Genomic DNA, 14712 nt, shown 5'->3' with positions numbered 1-14712 from the left:
TTCCTGCCTGTTGAACTTCATTTCTGCTGTGAAGAGAGACCATTCAGGAACCCCCAGGGACACGTGGTTTGTGACCCTGTGGCCAACAGTGGACGAGTGTGTGCTCTTCCACAGGGAGGTGATGAGCACGCCGGTCACCTGCCTGCGGAGGAGGGAGAAAGTGGGCGTCATCGTGGATGTGCTCAGCAACACGGCGTCCAATCACAACGGGTTCCCTGTGGTGGAGTCCACTGACGATACCCAGGTACAGGGCCTGGGTGGGTGGACCTGGGTCCGCTGCTGTCCCACAGGAGCCCATGGCCTCAGGCCAGGTCCACAGGAAAGCCATACTCTTCCCCTGTACCTGTCAAGCAGGGCATGGGCAGGGTTGGTTTGTAGGGACATAGAGACTTGTCTGGGTTTATGGCAGAAGTCCACTAACTGTGAAAGGAGCCAGTCCCACAGCTGTGTGAGCGCTGTCCCCATGGGTAGGTTAGTGCCAGGCCCAGTGTCATGCTCATACCCCACGCCGCACCGTCAGCCGTGGCTGTGCCTGTTGTCAGGAGAGGCCTGACGGCACATGTGGCCCACCCAGTCCCAAGCTCCCAAAGGTTTGGGATGAATTTTGTCAGAGCCGGGTCTGCATCTTCCCCCAGCACATCCCGCAACCCAGGCACTTGGTTCCTAGCTCTTCGTTGTGAGTCCCCCTGCCCCTCCCAGGTGTTTGGGGGTTAGCAAGCCTGTGCCTTCGGCAAAGCCAGTGCCCATCGACTGTGACCAAAAGTTGATGGGGGGTGTGACGGGGAACCTGACTAGAGCCAAGGTCCCCGAGCAGACGTGCTGGACCTGCTGCTCAGACACTGCCTGCCCTCCCGTTCGCACCTCTGAGCTTTCAGCAGGGCCTCAGCCAGGCAGGCAGATGCTAGGACTTGGGCTCTGCTCGCAGACAAGGCCATTTGTCTCTTCCCTGCAGTCAGCTCGGCTCCAGGGCCTGATCCTGCGCTCCCAGCTGATTGTCCTCTTGAAGCACAAGGTAGGCTCCTCGGCACCTCCGGTGGTGGGAGATGCAGGCTGGGAGCTGGGGTGCTGACATGCCTTGCCCACTGCCTGTCACCTGCTGCCCGCAGGTGTTTGTTGAGCGGTCCAACAGGGGCCTGGTACAACGGCGGCTGAGGCTGAAGGACTTCCGGGATGCCTACCCACGCTTCCCCCCAATCCAGTCCATCCATGTGTCCCAGGATGAGCGCGAGTGCACCATGGACCTCTCTGAATTCATGAACCCCTCCCCGTATACGGTGCCCCAGGTGCCTGATTCCCACTTGCAGGGTCTTGAGTGGCCTTCAGTGGCTTGCCAGGGAGGGCTGGGGTGGAATCCATGGAGAAATGGGAAGAGCTCCGTCCTTACACCCAGGACAAGGATTGGGGGATGGGCATGGCTGTAGAGCCAGACTCCAGCAGCATGACTGGGATAGGGCTGGTTGTCATGGGGGGAAGGGGTGCTTTAGGACACATCTTGATGTCCTGGTCACGGCGGGTGTGATGGGAGACGGCCAGCCCTGAGCTTGGTGGGTCCTGCCTCTGCTCTTGGCTGGAGCCAGTCTGGGCCAGTGGGCAAGCTGAGGCCCTGACCACATTGCAGGAGGCATCTCTCCCTCGGGTGTTCAAGCTGTTCCGGGCTCTGGGCCTCAGGCATCTGGTGGTCGTGGACAACCACAATCAGGTGAGTAGCCAGGGAGGGCAGAGGGCCCTTTTTCCTGCTGGCCTGCCTGCCCTGGCCATAGGTGCACAGGTGCTCTCTGCAGGAGACTCTGAGGCCCAGGATCCAGACTGGCCATATGTCCACCTCCGGGTCTCCCCCAAGCTGTGCTGCTCCCCCCACATGCTTCCACAGAGGAGGAGTGGAGCCACTGGATTCCTATGACCTGGCTTTGTTCCCACAGGTGGTCGGGCTGGTAACCAGGAAAGACCTGGCCAGGTACCGGCTTGGGAAGGGGGGCCTGGAGGAGCTCTCACTGGCCCAGACGTGAGACCCTGGCCCTGGCACCTCACCTGGGGTCCTGAACACGCTCCTCAGGCAGCAGCAGATCTGTTGTCCTCAGACCTCGGGATGGCCCAGCTGGTGTGTGAGCGTGACCATCGATGGGCACCTTGTCAATGTTTCCCACCCTCCCTCTTGCCTCAGCCCCTTGGATGTCACTCTCCATCCTCCTGTTTCTTCGCCCTCAGGGAGCAGATGTTCATGCAAATGCTCGCTTCCTCAGAGCCAGCGAGAGGTCGCATGTGCATGTGTGCGTCTCAGTGTGTGTTTGTGTGTGTTCATGGTGTGTTCACGTGTGTGAGGCAGCGAGCAGGCTGGGCCCTGTGGACTTGAGTGCTGCAGGCCCCCCAGGGCGGGGCCATTCTGCTTCTCTGCTCCTCATGACTCTCAGCGCTGGCCAGAAAGACCACACCGCCTGGACACTGCCAGCTGGAGGCCTCGGGCCTTGTCCCCACGGCCCAGTCTGCGGCCATGAGGTGATAGGCTGTGCAGCTGGGACCTACCTGGGCAAAGGCCCAGCCGAAGGACCAAAGGCAAGGGCTTGGGGCAGCAGACTGGAGCAGGCTGTCAGGAAGTCGGCTGTTCTCCAGATTCCTGCTTGTGCCCTGGGCCGCAACCCCACTTGGGAGGCCATGGGCTCTGTGAGGAAGTCTTGGCCAGAGGAGAGCTGAGAACCACCCATGGGCCTGAACCTGAGTTCTGTCACACATGCCACCCAAGCCCTCTGGAGCTGGAGTCCAGATGAACAGCTGTTGCCACTGGGACCGAGGCTGGGAAGGCGGGTCTTCTCAGCATGGGGACTGGGGTGGGCCAGGAGCCATGTTCTGGGCGGCTCTGATTCCGGGCCATGCCGATGGGCTTTGGGCTGAGCTGCCGAGCCTGCAGCAGGGATGCTGTTCCCCTCCAAGGAAGTTTTTTAAAGGTGATTCCCCAGTTCCCACCCATCTCTGATGAGGTGACTCAGATGCTTTAGTTGGGAGCTGGTGGGTGCTGCACCTTGGTTTTAGCCCCTTTCAAGGGGGTGGGGCCAGTCCTGGTGGGGAGTCCTCTGTGGGGGGAGCAGATCTGAATGTGGGAAGTCTGAGCAGGAGAAATAAAGGAATTGTGCCCAGACAACCTGCGCCAGCTTCCTGTTTCTGCTTAGCGTGGACCACAGTCTAGCAGCCTGGGATTCCAGGGCCATGGGGTGGGGGTGTCTGGGATGAGACCCTCCTCTGCGTGATGCCGGTGGGCAGCACTCCAGGGGATGTCACTGGGAGGGAGACACAGATGAGAGGCCAGGAAACCAGGGGGTTGTGTAGCTGGGCCCTCACACTTCCTCAGGAGGGGACCCCAGGCACCATCCACGCATCCTCATTCGAATGTCTGGGCAGTGTTCCTGGGCAGCTACAGAGCCTGGTGGGGAGGGCTTCTACCCTGAGGCCCTTCTGTCAGCAGGCGGCTCAGCACATCTGTCTCCAACCTGACCTGCTTGGCCACGAGGCGTGTGGTGTGGCTCCCCCTGGAGGGGAAGTTGACAAGCATTCTTGTTCCAGGGAAGCCCCAGCCAGCCCTCAGTGGCAGGTCTAGGTGACATGGGGAGGGCGAGGGGCTAGAGGGGCTGGTGCACCGGCCTGAAGTGAGACCTAACCTTCCCCAGCCTTCGCACCCGGTGGGGCGGAAGCGAGGACAGCATGTAACTCACTTTGTGTTAAGTACATGTGGAAATGGTATTTAGATGAACTGGGTTAAATGGACTATTGAAGTTCACCTGGCTACTTCTTTTTTTAATTAATTTTATATATTTTTCAGAACTTTATTTTCTGCAAAGCCAATCAAGTGTTGGGTGGGAATGGTGTAAAAGTTATTCTTGCATATTCAGGAACAGCAAGCACTCAGTTACAGAAAACAAGAACTTAAAATATTTGAATCAAAAGGCAGTACCCTGCTGCTCCTATTTTAAAACTGTCAATGTTTTTTCTTAGCAACAAAAAACCCCACATTTTATTGATTTCAAGAGGAAGGGAGAGGGAGAGATAGATAGAAACATCAATGATGAGAGAACATCAATGATGAGAGAGCATCAATGATGAGAGAGAACCATTGATCGGCTGCCTCCTGCACACCTCCTACTGGGGATCGAGCCCGCAACCTGGGCTTGTGCCTGAGCAGGAATTGAACCGTGACCTCCTGGTTCAGAGGTAGATGCTCAACCACAGCCATGCCAGCCAGGCTCCATCTGGCTACTTCCTTACTGTGGCTGCTAAGAAAGTTAATGTCCCGATGTAGCCCACACCTAAGGCAACACCCTGTCTCCTTTGATAGTCCCTCAGGGCCTGTTTTCTTGGCTGCAGGACTGGCTGTGTTCAGTCCGTCTGGGGTCCCGGCCTTCCTGCTCTGGTTTAACGACCATGGAGCCAGCAGTTGTTCCTTGGCATTGCTCCTGCCCAGGCCAGAGGTCTCCTGACCCTAACCTCTGGTGCCACCTCAGATCCTTCCAGAAACAGGCAGTTGGGGAGGCCTTGCAGGAACAGGAGAGTTGAGGGCTCAGGTTCCATTGGCAGTTGGGCCAGAAATTCACGAAGCTCTGGTAAGGAAAAGAAGGTTCCAGAAGAGCCCCGCTGCCCTACCTACCTTGGTATTGTCTTGGAAGGAGGTGAGATATGAGGACTGGAGCTCATCACTTCACACCCCATGTGTCCCCCCAAGGTCCAGGGCTGACTTCCCTGCCTCCCCCAGCCACTCCCCTTCTCCCCCTGCAACCACCCTGGTTTCCAGCTCTGGGCAGCCACAGGGTGCTAGGCCAGGGCCTCTTGGCAGTGGCCGAAGCCAAAAACAGTGGCTGCTGATGAAGCTGGGTCCAGTGAACCAGGTGCAACTGGGGTCAGAGCCAGGAGGACGGTCCAGGGAGGGGCCTGCAGAGGGGTGTGATCCCCAGGTAGCTTCACAGCCTGGGGGCTCCCTCTGGCCTGGTCAGGCAGGTCATTGTGCCATTTCTGCTGCCCAGTGCTGTGTCCTCAGGCAGGGAGTGCGCCTCTGAGGCCGAGTTTCCGGTAGTGGAGCAGTGAGAGCCGAGCCCTCTCTGGGCCGGGCTGTGTGACAGCAGAAGGAGCCCAGTGAGCTGGCCAGGCACACTCCATGGCAGTCGCACTGATTCTGGGCCCGTTACCCTAAGCTCCATCCAGGAACCAGCATCCCTGCCAGCCCAGAAGGCCAAGTGGCGAGCTTGAAGGTGCCTTCCTGCAGAGCTGGCTGATTGCAACTCCTCATCTGGGGCTTCGCCCCCCTCGCAGCCAAGCACTATCACCCTGGAGGACCTGGGGCTCCTCCTGGAGGAAGGGCTGGCCAGCCCCGAGCTCCTGAGTCTGGAGGAGATCTCAGAGAGGTATGAGCCCAGCTGCCTGGCGTCCACCACTTCCGTCCCAGAGCAGGACACCCCCAAGCGCTGGAAGCAGCTGGAGCAATGGTGAGCCCCGCAGGGGCGGAGTGGGAGAGCCACACATCAGCCCCAAGGCACGTGTGCCCACTCGGCCTGCTCCTCGTCCTGTCCAGGGTGGCCGACCTGCAGGCCGAGGTGGTGTCCCTACGGGGACACAAGAACTACTGTGAGCGTGCCACACTGAGCCTTCTCCAAGAGCTGCGCCAGGTGCAGGCCAGTGTGCAGCTGCAAGACTCGGAGCTGAGGAAGCTGAAGCAGGAGTTACAACAGGCAGCTTGGGTCCCTGAAAAGGAGGCCCTGGAGGTGAGACACCCACCGGCTGGGAGGCAGCTCGTCCCCACCCACAGGCCAGGCTCCCCCATTCCCAGGGGTCGGGCAGCTGCCTCCTGGACCCTGAGCCCAGCTCAATGCTGCTGCCCAGGCTGGGAGCCCAGAGAATCCCACAGGCTGTGTGTGTGCTGGTCAGGCTGTGAGGGCCCAGGCCTACACTCAGCCCACACCCTCCTCCTTGCAGTTCCCCAGCCCCCAGAACCAGAACAAGATGCAGGCCCTGGACAGGAGGTATCCCCATGCTTGTGGTGTCGGTCTCAGCAGGAGGGAAGGGGTTGGGGAGAGCAGTGGCTGGTGCCAGACCCCTCAGAGCATCAGCCACAGGGGTTTTTTCCCCAGTTGTCTTGCCCCGGTAAGCAGTACATGCCCATGGCAGAACTCAAAAGGTCTGGGTTTGTATGAGCCTTGGCAGCCTACAGAGGCCTGGGGAAGGGGTGGGAAGCTTGCTGCTGGGGCCCTTGGCTGGGCTTCCAGCCCCTGAAGGCTGCCCAGCCTGCTCTGGGCTTCTCCTGGCCACCAGGAGGGTAGCCGGGCAGGCCCCAGGCAGAAGCGGCTCTTGTGTGCCAGGTTGGTGGAGGTCCGGGAGGCCCTGACCCAGATCAGGAGGAAGCAGGCACTCCAGGACTCAGAGCGGAAGGGCACCAAGCAGGAGGCCAACCTCAGGTGGGCACCTCTCGCCTCCCTCCCCAGGGGCTGGTTCTGGACCTGCTGTGTGTGGCCATGTGGGCGTCACCAAGGCAGGGAGGTGTTCACATACCCTCGGTGCCGAGCTGCGGTTGACAGGGAGCCTCAGACACCTTGTGGATCTTCTGTGGGAAAAAGAGACTTGAACTTGGGTCCCCAACCATCCTCTTTCCCACAGGTCCCTCCCTACCAGGGCCCAGCTCTCACCACGTCGGGGGGGCGGGGGGGGGGGGCGGAGCTTGCAGGAACACCAGCATCTTGCCCCCTCTTTGTGTTTGCTCAGGTGAGCTATGCCCCTCCTGCTCCTCAGGCCTGTAGGTCAGCCTAGGGCCCCCAGTGCAGCTTTGGCCTGAGAAAGGCCCTGCCGGCTTCCCTGTGGCTCCCCAGCTAGCCCCTCCGGCTGGCCGGGTGGCTGTGACCTTTGGCCAGTGCCCTTAGGTTGACCAGGTTGGCCAGGAAGCTGGAACAGGAGGAGCAGAACCGGGAGGTGGCCTGCAGTGCCCTGAAAAGGAGCCAGGAGGAGGCCAGCCAGAAGGTGGACCAGGAGGTGGCCAGGCTGCAGGTACCAGGCAGGGCGGGCAGGCAGCTAGGCTGCCAGAGAGAGGGTCCGTCTGGAGGAAACCCCCACACGCCCAGCCCAGCCTGTGTCCTTCCCCTTACAGGCTCCTCCCTCTCTCCAGTTATCTTTTTAGTTCCCTCCGCGTGATCAGACTTGGGGTGTGACCCCAAGTCCTACGCTGTCTAATACAGTGGCCACTAGCCACAGGTGGCCCTGTATATTGAAATTAGCTAACTTTTTTTTTATCCTCACCCAAGGATATTTTTTCCCACTGATTTTTACAGAGAGTGGAAGGAAGAGGGAGAGGGAGAGACAGAGAGAAACACTGATGTGAGAGAGACACATCTGCCTCCCACATGTCCCCTACCAGGGCCAGGAGCCTGCAACCAAGGTACGTGCCCTTGATGGGAATCTAACCCCAGACCCTTCAGTCCGCAGGCTGACGTTCTATCTACTGAGCCAAACCGTCTAGGGCGAAATTAGTTAACATTTTAGACAATTTAAAACTCGGTTCCTCCATCATGTGAACCAAATTTTAAATGCTCAGCGGCCACGTGTGGCCAGTGGCTGCAGGTGGGGCTGCGCTGAGATGGAGCACCTTCATCACAGAAAGTGTCGTTAGCACCAGCTCAGCCACCGCTCCTCCTCCCCTTCCTGTGCAACCAGCACCCAAATTAAGAAACAACCTCAAAGCCCGAAGCCCCTTCCTCGGCCATTTTCAACCTTGGTGCTGCCCTCATGCACCGCAGAGCTTACCTTCCTGAAGACGCACCTCCCAGTGCTTGTGCCCCTGAGCTGCTGCAGGTCCCCCTCCTGCGGGAGGCGGCGGTGGGGGGCCCTGGGACAGTGATCGGCAAACTCATTAGTCAACAGAGCCAAATATCAACAGTACCACGATTGAAATTTCTTTTGAGAGCCAAATTTTTTCAACTTAAACTATATAGGTAGGTACATTGTTATTGACTTAATTAGGGTACTCCCAAGGCTTAGGAAGAGCCACACTCACGGGGCCAAAGAGCCACATGTGGCCCACGAGCCGCAGTTTGCCGACCACGGGCCTAGGAGGTGGGTCAGGGGATGGGGCAGCCTCTTCCGCTCTGCAAATAGAGACCAGGGACTGCGCTGCACGCCAGGGCGGCCCCAGCTGCTGCCCGCATAGCTCGGCTGCTCAGCTCGAGAGTTTCCCTCCCGCCTGGTTCCCTCACGTGGCTGCTTGCTGCCCACTGGCCAGGAGCTCCGGTGGCATTGGGCCCCAGGGACTCCCAACATGACAGGCGCCTGGTGGGATGCCTGCTTCTTCCCTCAGCCCACTCTAGGGCCCAGGTCTGCAAGCTATGGCCCATACCTGGTTTTGTCAATAAAGTTTTATCGGCAGACAGCCACTCCATTCGTTTACTATTGTCCACGGCTGCTTTTGCGCTGGAACCACAGAGCTGAGGAGCTGTACATAGACCCTGTGGCCCATAAACCGGAAACTTTTACTCTCTGGCTCTTTACAGATCATTTGCCCAGTCCTGCTCCAGGTCACCCTGCACAGGCAGGGAAGCTGGCCAGGGCTGGGGCGCACCAGCACATGCATTCGACCTCCTTTCCTAAGGCTCCCAGCTCTGGGTGTGGTTTGGTGGTAGCTGCTATGCCTTCTTCCGATCGTCACTGCTGTGGCCACCAAGTGTGTTCTAGACCTACATGAGCTTGGCTTGCAGACCCCTCACAACCCTGTGCCTGGCCCTCTGGGAGGACATGTGACCCCTGCCTTTCTTCCTAAGGAGGGTGTGGGCTCAGGGACAGCCAGGGACACAGGACACAGAGCCCCCCTGATGGAGACGGTTGGGCAAGAAAGCAAGTCTGAGGTGGCCTGGTGGGCAGGGGCAGCTGTGGGACGAGGGCGCCCAGCACGGTGGCAGCACGGTGCCCATGTGCCCCCTCCACAGGCCCAGGTGACCAAACTGGGTGAGGAGATGAGCCTTCGCTTCCTCAAGAGGGAGGCCAAGCTGTGTGGCTTCCTGCAGAAGAGCTTCCTGGCCCTGGAGAAGGTGGGAGCTGGCAGCTGGCGGGGCTCTGCTGTGCCCTCTGCTCCCTGGCTCACCGCAGTGGACGGGGTCTCCCGCAGAGAATGAAGGCCTCGGAGAGCACACGGCTGAAGGTGGAGAGCAGCCTGCGGGAGGAGCTGGAAAGCAGGTGGCGCAATCTCCAGGAGCTGGCCGAGGAGCGCTTGCAGGCCCTGCGGGGGCAGTGCAAGGTGGGCAGCTCGGGCTGGGCACGGGCGGGGCACCTGGTGGGGGCCCAGGTCTCAGGCCACCTCTGCACTACAGCAGGAAGAGTGCTACCTCCTGGAGCAGTGCCGGGGCCTGGACAGGGCCGTGGTCCAGCTGACCAAGTTTGTGCGCCAGAACCAGGTGTCGCTGAACCGCGTCCTGCTGGCCGAGCAGAAGGCCCAGTGGGTATCCAAACGGGGCAGCGGGCAGAGAACGCGGGAGCTGTCAGGCTGGGTGGATGGAAATGGCCCCTCTCCCTGGACCCCAGCTTCCTGATCCCAGTGTCAGGCCCAGTGGGGTGCCTGGCAGAGTAGCCACGCACCCTCAGCCTGCCCCTCACGGGGGGACTCATTGTGGCAGCGATGGACGCAGCCCTGTTTTGGTGGCCCCTGTGACGGCACTGCCATCCTCTGCTCCAGTGAGTTTCTTGGAAGGTTCTGGAGCCAGCAGCCAGGCTCCCCTCCCTGGCCCAGCTCTGAGCGGCGGGCCAGCCTCCGCTGAGGGACAGTCTCTCTCAGTGGCACCAACCCCCAGGGACACCAAGGGCCACTTGGAGGAAAGCCAGGCTGGGGAGCTGGCTGCCTACTTGCAGGAGAACATGGAAGCCATGCAGCTGGCCAGCGAGCAAGCTCAGCAGGAGACGCAGAGCACACTGGAGCTGGTGAGGGCTGCAGGCGCTGGGTCCGGTCTCCTTGTGGGATCCCCCACCGCCCAGCACCCACACTCGGCCCGACCTCCCACAGCTCCAAGAGAAGAGGCAGGCCTTGGAAGCGTCCGTGGCCGAGCTGGTCAGACAGGTGGGGGACCTGAATGACCACTTCTTGGCCCTGAGCTGGAGGCTGGACCTGCAGGAAAAGACGCTGACCCAGAAGCTGTGTGAGGTGAGGCTGCCCGGGGAAAGGCAGCTTAGACAGCTGGCGTCCTGGCGCCGCTCTGGCTCCCTAAGGGTGATGGCCGGACCGGCAGGTCCCGAAAGTCCCCAGTGACTGTCTGTGAGGCCGAGGGCGGCTGAGCCCAGAGCCCTCCTGCTCGGAGCAGGCAGCCCAGGTCAGCTGCTGAGATGTTCAGGGGCCCAGAGGCCCGGCCACACAGCGGGCTCCACGCAGGGGCCAGCACAGCAACTCTGCCCCTTGGGTTCTTTCCTCTCCTTTTTGAAGTTTAATCCACACACCGTACACTTCCCCCCTTTAAAGTGTGTCATTCAGTGTGTTTTTCGTGTATTCAGAGTTGTACAGCCACCGCCACAATCACTTTTAGAAGGTTTTCATCAGCCCGAAAGGAGGCTCTGTCCTCACTAGCAGTCACTCCCGCCCGCCCCCGGGCCCCGGCACCCACCATCTGCTTCCTGTCTCCGTCCATTGGCCTGTTCTGGGCACTTCGAAGACACGGAGTCAAACACTGTGTGACCTTCTGTGTCTGCTTCCCTCACTGATGGCTTTTTTATTTTTATTTTTTTAATTGTTTTATTGCTTAAAGTATTACAAAGGGTATTACATATGTCTCCTTCCCCGCCCCCGCCCTGCTGATGGCTTTTTTAAAGTCCATTCGTGTTGTAGCATTTTTGTCCTTTGGGGGCTGAGTGCTGTTCCACCATATGATGGACCACAACTATTTACCCATTTGTCAGTGATGGGCACTGGGCGGCTGCCCTTTTTGGTGACACGGAGGGCGCTGCTGTGAGCACACATGTACAACCTTTGGTTGTGGGGCAGGCCGCCCACCGGCCTGCCTGCGCCTCCTCTTCCTGCAGGTGTGGGAGGACTGTCTTTCTCTCTGTCCCTATCCCCACTGACTCACGGGGGCCGCAGGGGTGGGGAGGGGCTGAGCCAGGCCTGGAGGGTGCGTGGCTGGCCTGGCTGGCCTGTGCGAGGCCTGTGTGCATGAGCTCAGAGTCAGAGGCGTGCCCAGTCTGTCTGTCCACCCTCCCTGTCCACGCTCCGGGCCTCACTGGGTGTCTGTGTCCTAGGCAAAGAGTGAGCGGGAAGGTGCGGAGCGGAGATCGATGGAGGGCCTGGCCTGGTGTCGAAAGGAGGCCCAGGCTTACCTGAGGGAGGTGCGGGAGACAGTGGACAGCCTGCCTCGGCAGGTGGGTGAGGGCTGGGGTCGGACCGCCCCTCCCCTGCGTGCCCACCCTTAGTCGCCAGCCCACCGCAGCCTCTGCTCCGTTTCAGATAGAAGCTGTCTCTGACAGGTGCGTCCTGCACAAGAGTGACTCGGACCTCAAGATCTCTGCTGAGGGCAAGGCCAGGTGAAGCTCCGCTGTCAGAGCAAGTCTGGCAGGACCGCACCCGGGAAGGGGAGGGAACTCCACTGGGTTGACCGCCAGGGAGTGGCCGGGAGGGCAAGCTGTCTCAGAACCACTTGCTGCACCAACAAGCCTTCTCTCAGGTGCTCCTACCTGAGCTCCCAGCATGTGGCAGCCCTAACCCCTCCCAGCCCTGGCTTGGGGGCAGCCTGCATGGATTCCTGAATCTTTCCCTCTGTCACTCCAACCCCCACTAGAGGGGTGTGGCAGAGCAGAGCGCCCCTTACTCTGCCCAGGGTATCCTCCCTCTACTCACCTTGCCCCTCACCCTAGAGCGCTCCCCCGAGCCTGGCAGCCTTGGCCTTCCGTACCCACAGAGAGTTTGAGGTTGAGGCCATGCGGCAGGAGCTGGCTGCTCTGCTGTCCTCCGTGCAGCTGCTCAGGGAGGGCAACCCCGGGCGGAAGATTGCCGAGATCCAGGGCAAGCTGGCCACGGTACCCTCTCGGGCCCCAGTGCCCATTACGCTAAGAAGAGGGGGCAGCCCCCTGTGGAGGGTCCCCAGGGAGGTTCACGGATGTCCTGCTGGGGGACTCCCCGCCTTAGACTCTGGAAGTTCCAAGTGGAGGCACTGTTGGAGCCCCACACGCTGGGGGCATCAGCAATCGCGGTGAAAGGAGCGCCCTGAGCCCTAGCTGGGTTCCCCCCCGCCCCCATCACGGGGCTATAATGCCCCCGATCCCACCAAGGGGCCAGGTCCTGCTCTTGGGGGGGGGGGGCTGCTTCCATGTCCACAAATGAGGGGCAGTATTTAGTTTCAGAACCAAATAATAAAATTGGAAAACAGCATCCAGGACAACAAGACCATCCAGAACCTCAAGTTTAATTCGCAAATCAAGATGGTGAGAAGCAGCCTGGGCTGGCTCCGGGGCTCCCAGGAGGGTGGGCTGCTTTCTGTGCAGAGCCCGACCACCAGCTCCCCTGGCCCCTCCCAGCCTGCCCACCCTCTGTCTTCAGTCTTCCCTGCCATCTGTCTGTCTGTCTGCGTGTCTGGCCTGAGCACCGTTTCCGGGCAGATAAGGCCCTGGTTTGCCCAGAGGAAGATAATCCTGCCTGCAGGCCCCCCTCGGTCCCATCCCTCATTCCCACCTCAGCTCTGCCCGGGCCGCCCCTGCCCCCAGCGCATGGAGGAGATGGCCACGCTGAAGGAGTGCCTGGAGGGCCCGTGGGCCCTGACGCTGGACAGCAGGAAGGTCCTCGTGTCCCTGGTGAGACAGCAGTTCATCAAGAACGTGGCCTCTGGCGAGCTGGTCCCCATGAACCGCTGGGGCGTGTATCAGGCCGTGAGGTGAGCAGTGGGGGGCTGCCTCGGGGTCTAGGTTCAGGGGTGAGGAGGCCCCGAGGCCCGTGGGCCCTGAGCCATGTCTCCGGGCAGGTGGCTGCAGTGGAAGGCGGTCCTCATGAACCAGGTCGCCAAGTGGAGGCCACGGACAGTCTTGGAGAGGTCCCTTGGCCAGGAGCCTGCCCACCAGCTCCCCGTCTTGCCCCTTTTCCAGAAATAAACATGCCACTCCTGTATGTCAGGGCCTGGCATTCCCTCCAGGGGGTCAGGAGACCCAGGCGGTGGGAGTGGCCAAGAGACTCCATCCCTGAAGCCTGTCCGTCCCCAGACTCCCAGGATGCCCTTCTCCTGCCCAAGCCTAGGGGAGCCCAGCCCCCGCCGTGTTCCTGGGCCGGAGATCCACGGCCACTCCTGGTCGCCCCTCCCCCCCCACCACCCCAGCCTCAGGACCTGTGCCTGTCACCCATGCCCTCCACACCTGCCAGGTGCCCAGCAGAGAAGCGGCTCTTCCCGCCCTAATCCGGGGAGCAAACAGTGTCTGCTTGTGCACTCAGCAGCGCCCTCCTCCTGCCTCGCCAAGAAAACGTGGCTCCTCTGGCCAGCTGGCCCTGCCACCTGCTTCGGGGCTTGAGGAGGGGCCACCTGGGACCGGCCAGTGGGTGGGCAGTGGGCGCGTTCGCCTGGGGAATCTCGGGGCTGGGCTGGTTGGGCACAGTGTCTAGACCCCCTGAGCCCACAGCCTCTGAGTGGCCACAGCTCCTGTCCTGTCCTCCCTCCTGTGGGCAGAGCTCCAAGGGCTGGAGGCCAGGGTGGCCGGGTCGGGTGCCGCAGCCTTCAGCCCCTGCCATCCCTGCCCTGGTGGCCTCTGGTGGTGGCAGCTCCAGGTCCCAGGTGAGCCCTGGGCCTGGAAAGTCCCCACCTAAACTGGTTTGTCCTCCTGGTGGCCACCAGGGCCACCCATCTTCAAGGGCCCCACAGTCCCTCCCAGGACAGCCCAGAGCTGGAGATTCCAGACCCCTGCTGCCACAGCTCACTGGGCCTCGGCCAGCTGCACCCCCTCCAGGGCCTGGGCGCCCCTGCCTGGCAGCTCTGGGCCGGCCTCCACTGACCAGCTAGCCAGCAGGTCACTGAAGTCGGGAGTACCGGGGTGCAGCAGGCCCAGGGGGCTGGGCGCCGGCTCCTTCCAGAAGGAGGGGGGCAGCTTCCTCTGCGTCATGGGTCTGATGTGGCCGTACTTCTGCTCCAGCCTCAGCCGGTGGCTGGCGGACGCCCTGGGCGCTGAGAACTGCCGTAGTCCGTAGTCAAACAACTCGGCCAGGGGCCCCAGCGGCTGCACCCTTTCTCCGCCAAGGCCTCTCTCATGCACCTGCCCCTGGGGACCCCTGGGAGAGTGGACCCCAGGCTCAGCAGCCTTGTCATCATCGGGGGACCCTCCCTGGGCCAGGTGCACCAGGTCTGCGTAGTAAAGCTCCCTGGCTGAGCTGCTGGCGGGGTGGCCATCGGCGTAGATGTCACAGGCGTCTGGGTCCTGCCCCCCATCCTTTCGGCCAAAGTACCTCTGGATGTCACCGCTGATGAGCTCAGAGAACCGCAGCAGCTGCAGTGGCATCTCGGGGCTGCTCGGACCTGGAGGGGCCTCTTCTGGGGCAACTATGGCCCAACCTGAGCTGTGGGGGGCTGGGCTGTGGGCCCCTGGCCCCTCACCCTCCAGATCCTCTTCGTCTTCCTCCCCTACCTCCTCGTCCTCCTCCTCCTCCTCCTCCTCCGAAGTGTCCGGGGGCTCTGGGTCTGGGGGCAGGAAGGGCCGAAGGGAGGGCAGGGGCAGCTGGAAGTCACAGAGAGGCTGGATCACGCCTGCAGCCAT

The 14712-nt window shown here is 61.2% G+C and overlaps 3 protein-coding genes across 5 annotated transcripts in view; 2 read left to right on the top strand and 1 right to left on the bottom strand.

Moving 5' to 3' along the window:
- The window catches only part of CLCN7 (chloride voltage-gated channel 7), a 27740-nt gene extending 24041 nt beyond the window's left edge, over positions 1-3699 (top strand). For 2 of the 3 annotated variants that reach the window (XM_059692621.1, XM_059692623.1), the window contains exons 21-25: positions 115-244; positions 953-1012; positions 1107-1283; positions 1619-1699; positions 1920-3698. In XM_059692621.1, coding sequence (XP_059548604.1) covers positions 115-244; positions 953-1012; positions 1107-1283; positions 1619-1699; positions 1920-2006 — 535 coding nt within the window. In that variant the 3' untranslated portion in view covers positions 2007-3698. Of the gene's footprint in view, positions 1-114; positions 245-952; positions 1013-1106; positions 1284-1618; positions 1700-1919 lie in introns of all 3 variants that reach the window. The other variant, XM_059692622.1, reaches the window with a different exon arrangement.
- CCDC154 (coiled-coil domain containing 154) lies at positions 2087-14551 on the top strand. Its single transcript, XM_059691946.1, has 18 exons — positions 2087-2102; positions 2409-2493; positions 5229-5462; positions 5549-5738; positions 5950-5996; positions 6333-6428; positions 6888-7011; positions 8940-9041; positions 9119-9247; positions 9321-9445; positions 9798-9924; positions 10007-10144; positions 11230-11349; positions 11435-11511; positions 11886-12003; positions 12322-12408; positions 12688-12854; positions 12942-14551. The coding sequence occupies exons 1-18, from the start codon at positions 2087-2089 to the stop codon at positions 13066-13068; spliced, it is 2109 nt and encodes a 702-aa protein (XP_059547929.1). The 3' UTR covers positions 13069-14551.
- PERCC1 (proline and glutamate rich with coiled coil 1) lies at positions 13879-14712 on the bottom strand. The gene has a single exon (XM_059692619.1). It carries the CDS (start codon positions 14710-14712, stop codon positions 13879-13881), a length of 834 nt encoding a protein of 277 aa, XP_059548602.1.

This window comes from Myotis daubentonii, chromosome 4 (genome assembly GCF_963259705.1).
Source record: "Myotis daubentonii chromosome 4, mMyoDau2.1, whole genome shotgun sequence".
Lineage (NCBI taxonomy): Eukaryota > Metazoa > Chordata > Mammalia > Chiroptera > Vespertilionidae > Myotis > Myotis daubentonii.
The sequence above is the reverse complement of the archived record's forward strand: the minus strand, read 5'-3'. Positions and strand labels throughout refer to the sequence as shown.

Bases quoted from the DNA above. Each gene is read 5' to 3' on its own strand.
- CCDC154 (XM_059691946.1), top strand. The intron at 5,997-6,332 runs GTATCCCCATGC...CTTGTGTGCCAG, and splicing joins ATGCAGGCCCTGGACAGGAG to GTTGGTGGAGGTCCGGGAGG. The intron at 10,145-11,229 runs GTGAGGCTGCCC...TCTGTGTCCTAG, and splicing joins TGACCCAGAAGCTGTGTGAG to GCAAAGAGTGAGCGGGAAGG.
- PERCC1 (XM_059692619.1), bottom strand. From the start codon at position 14,712: ATGGCTGCAGGCGTGATCCAGCCTCTCTGTGACTTCCAGCTGCCCCTG.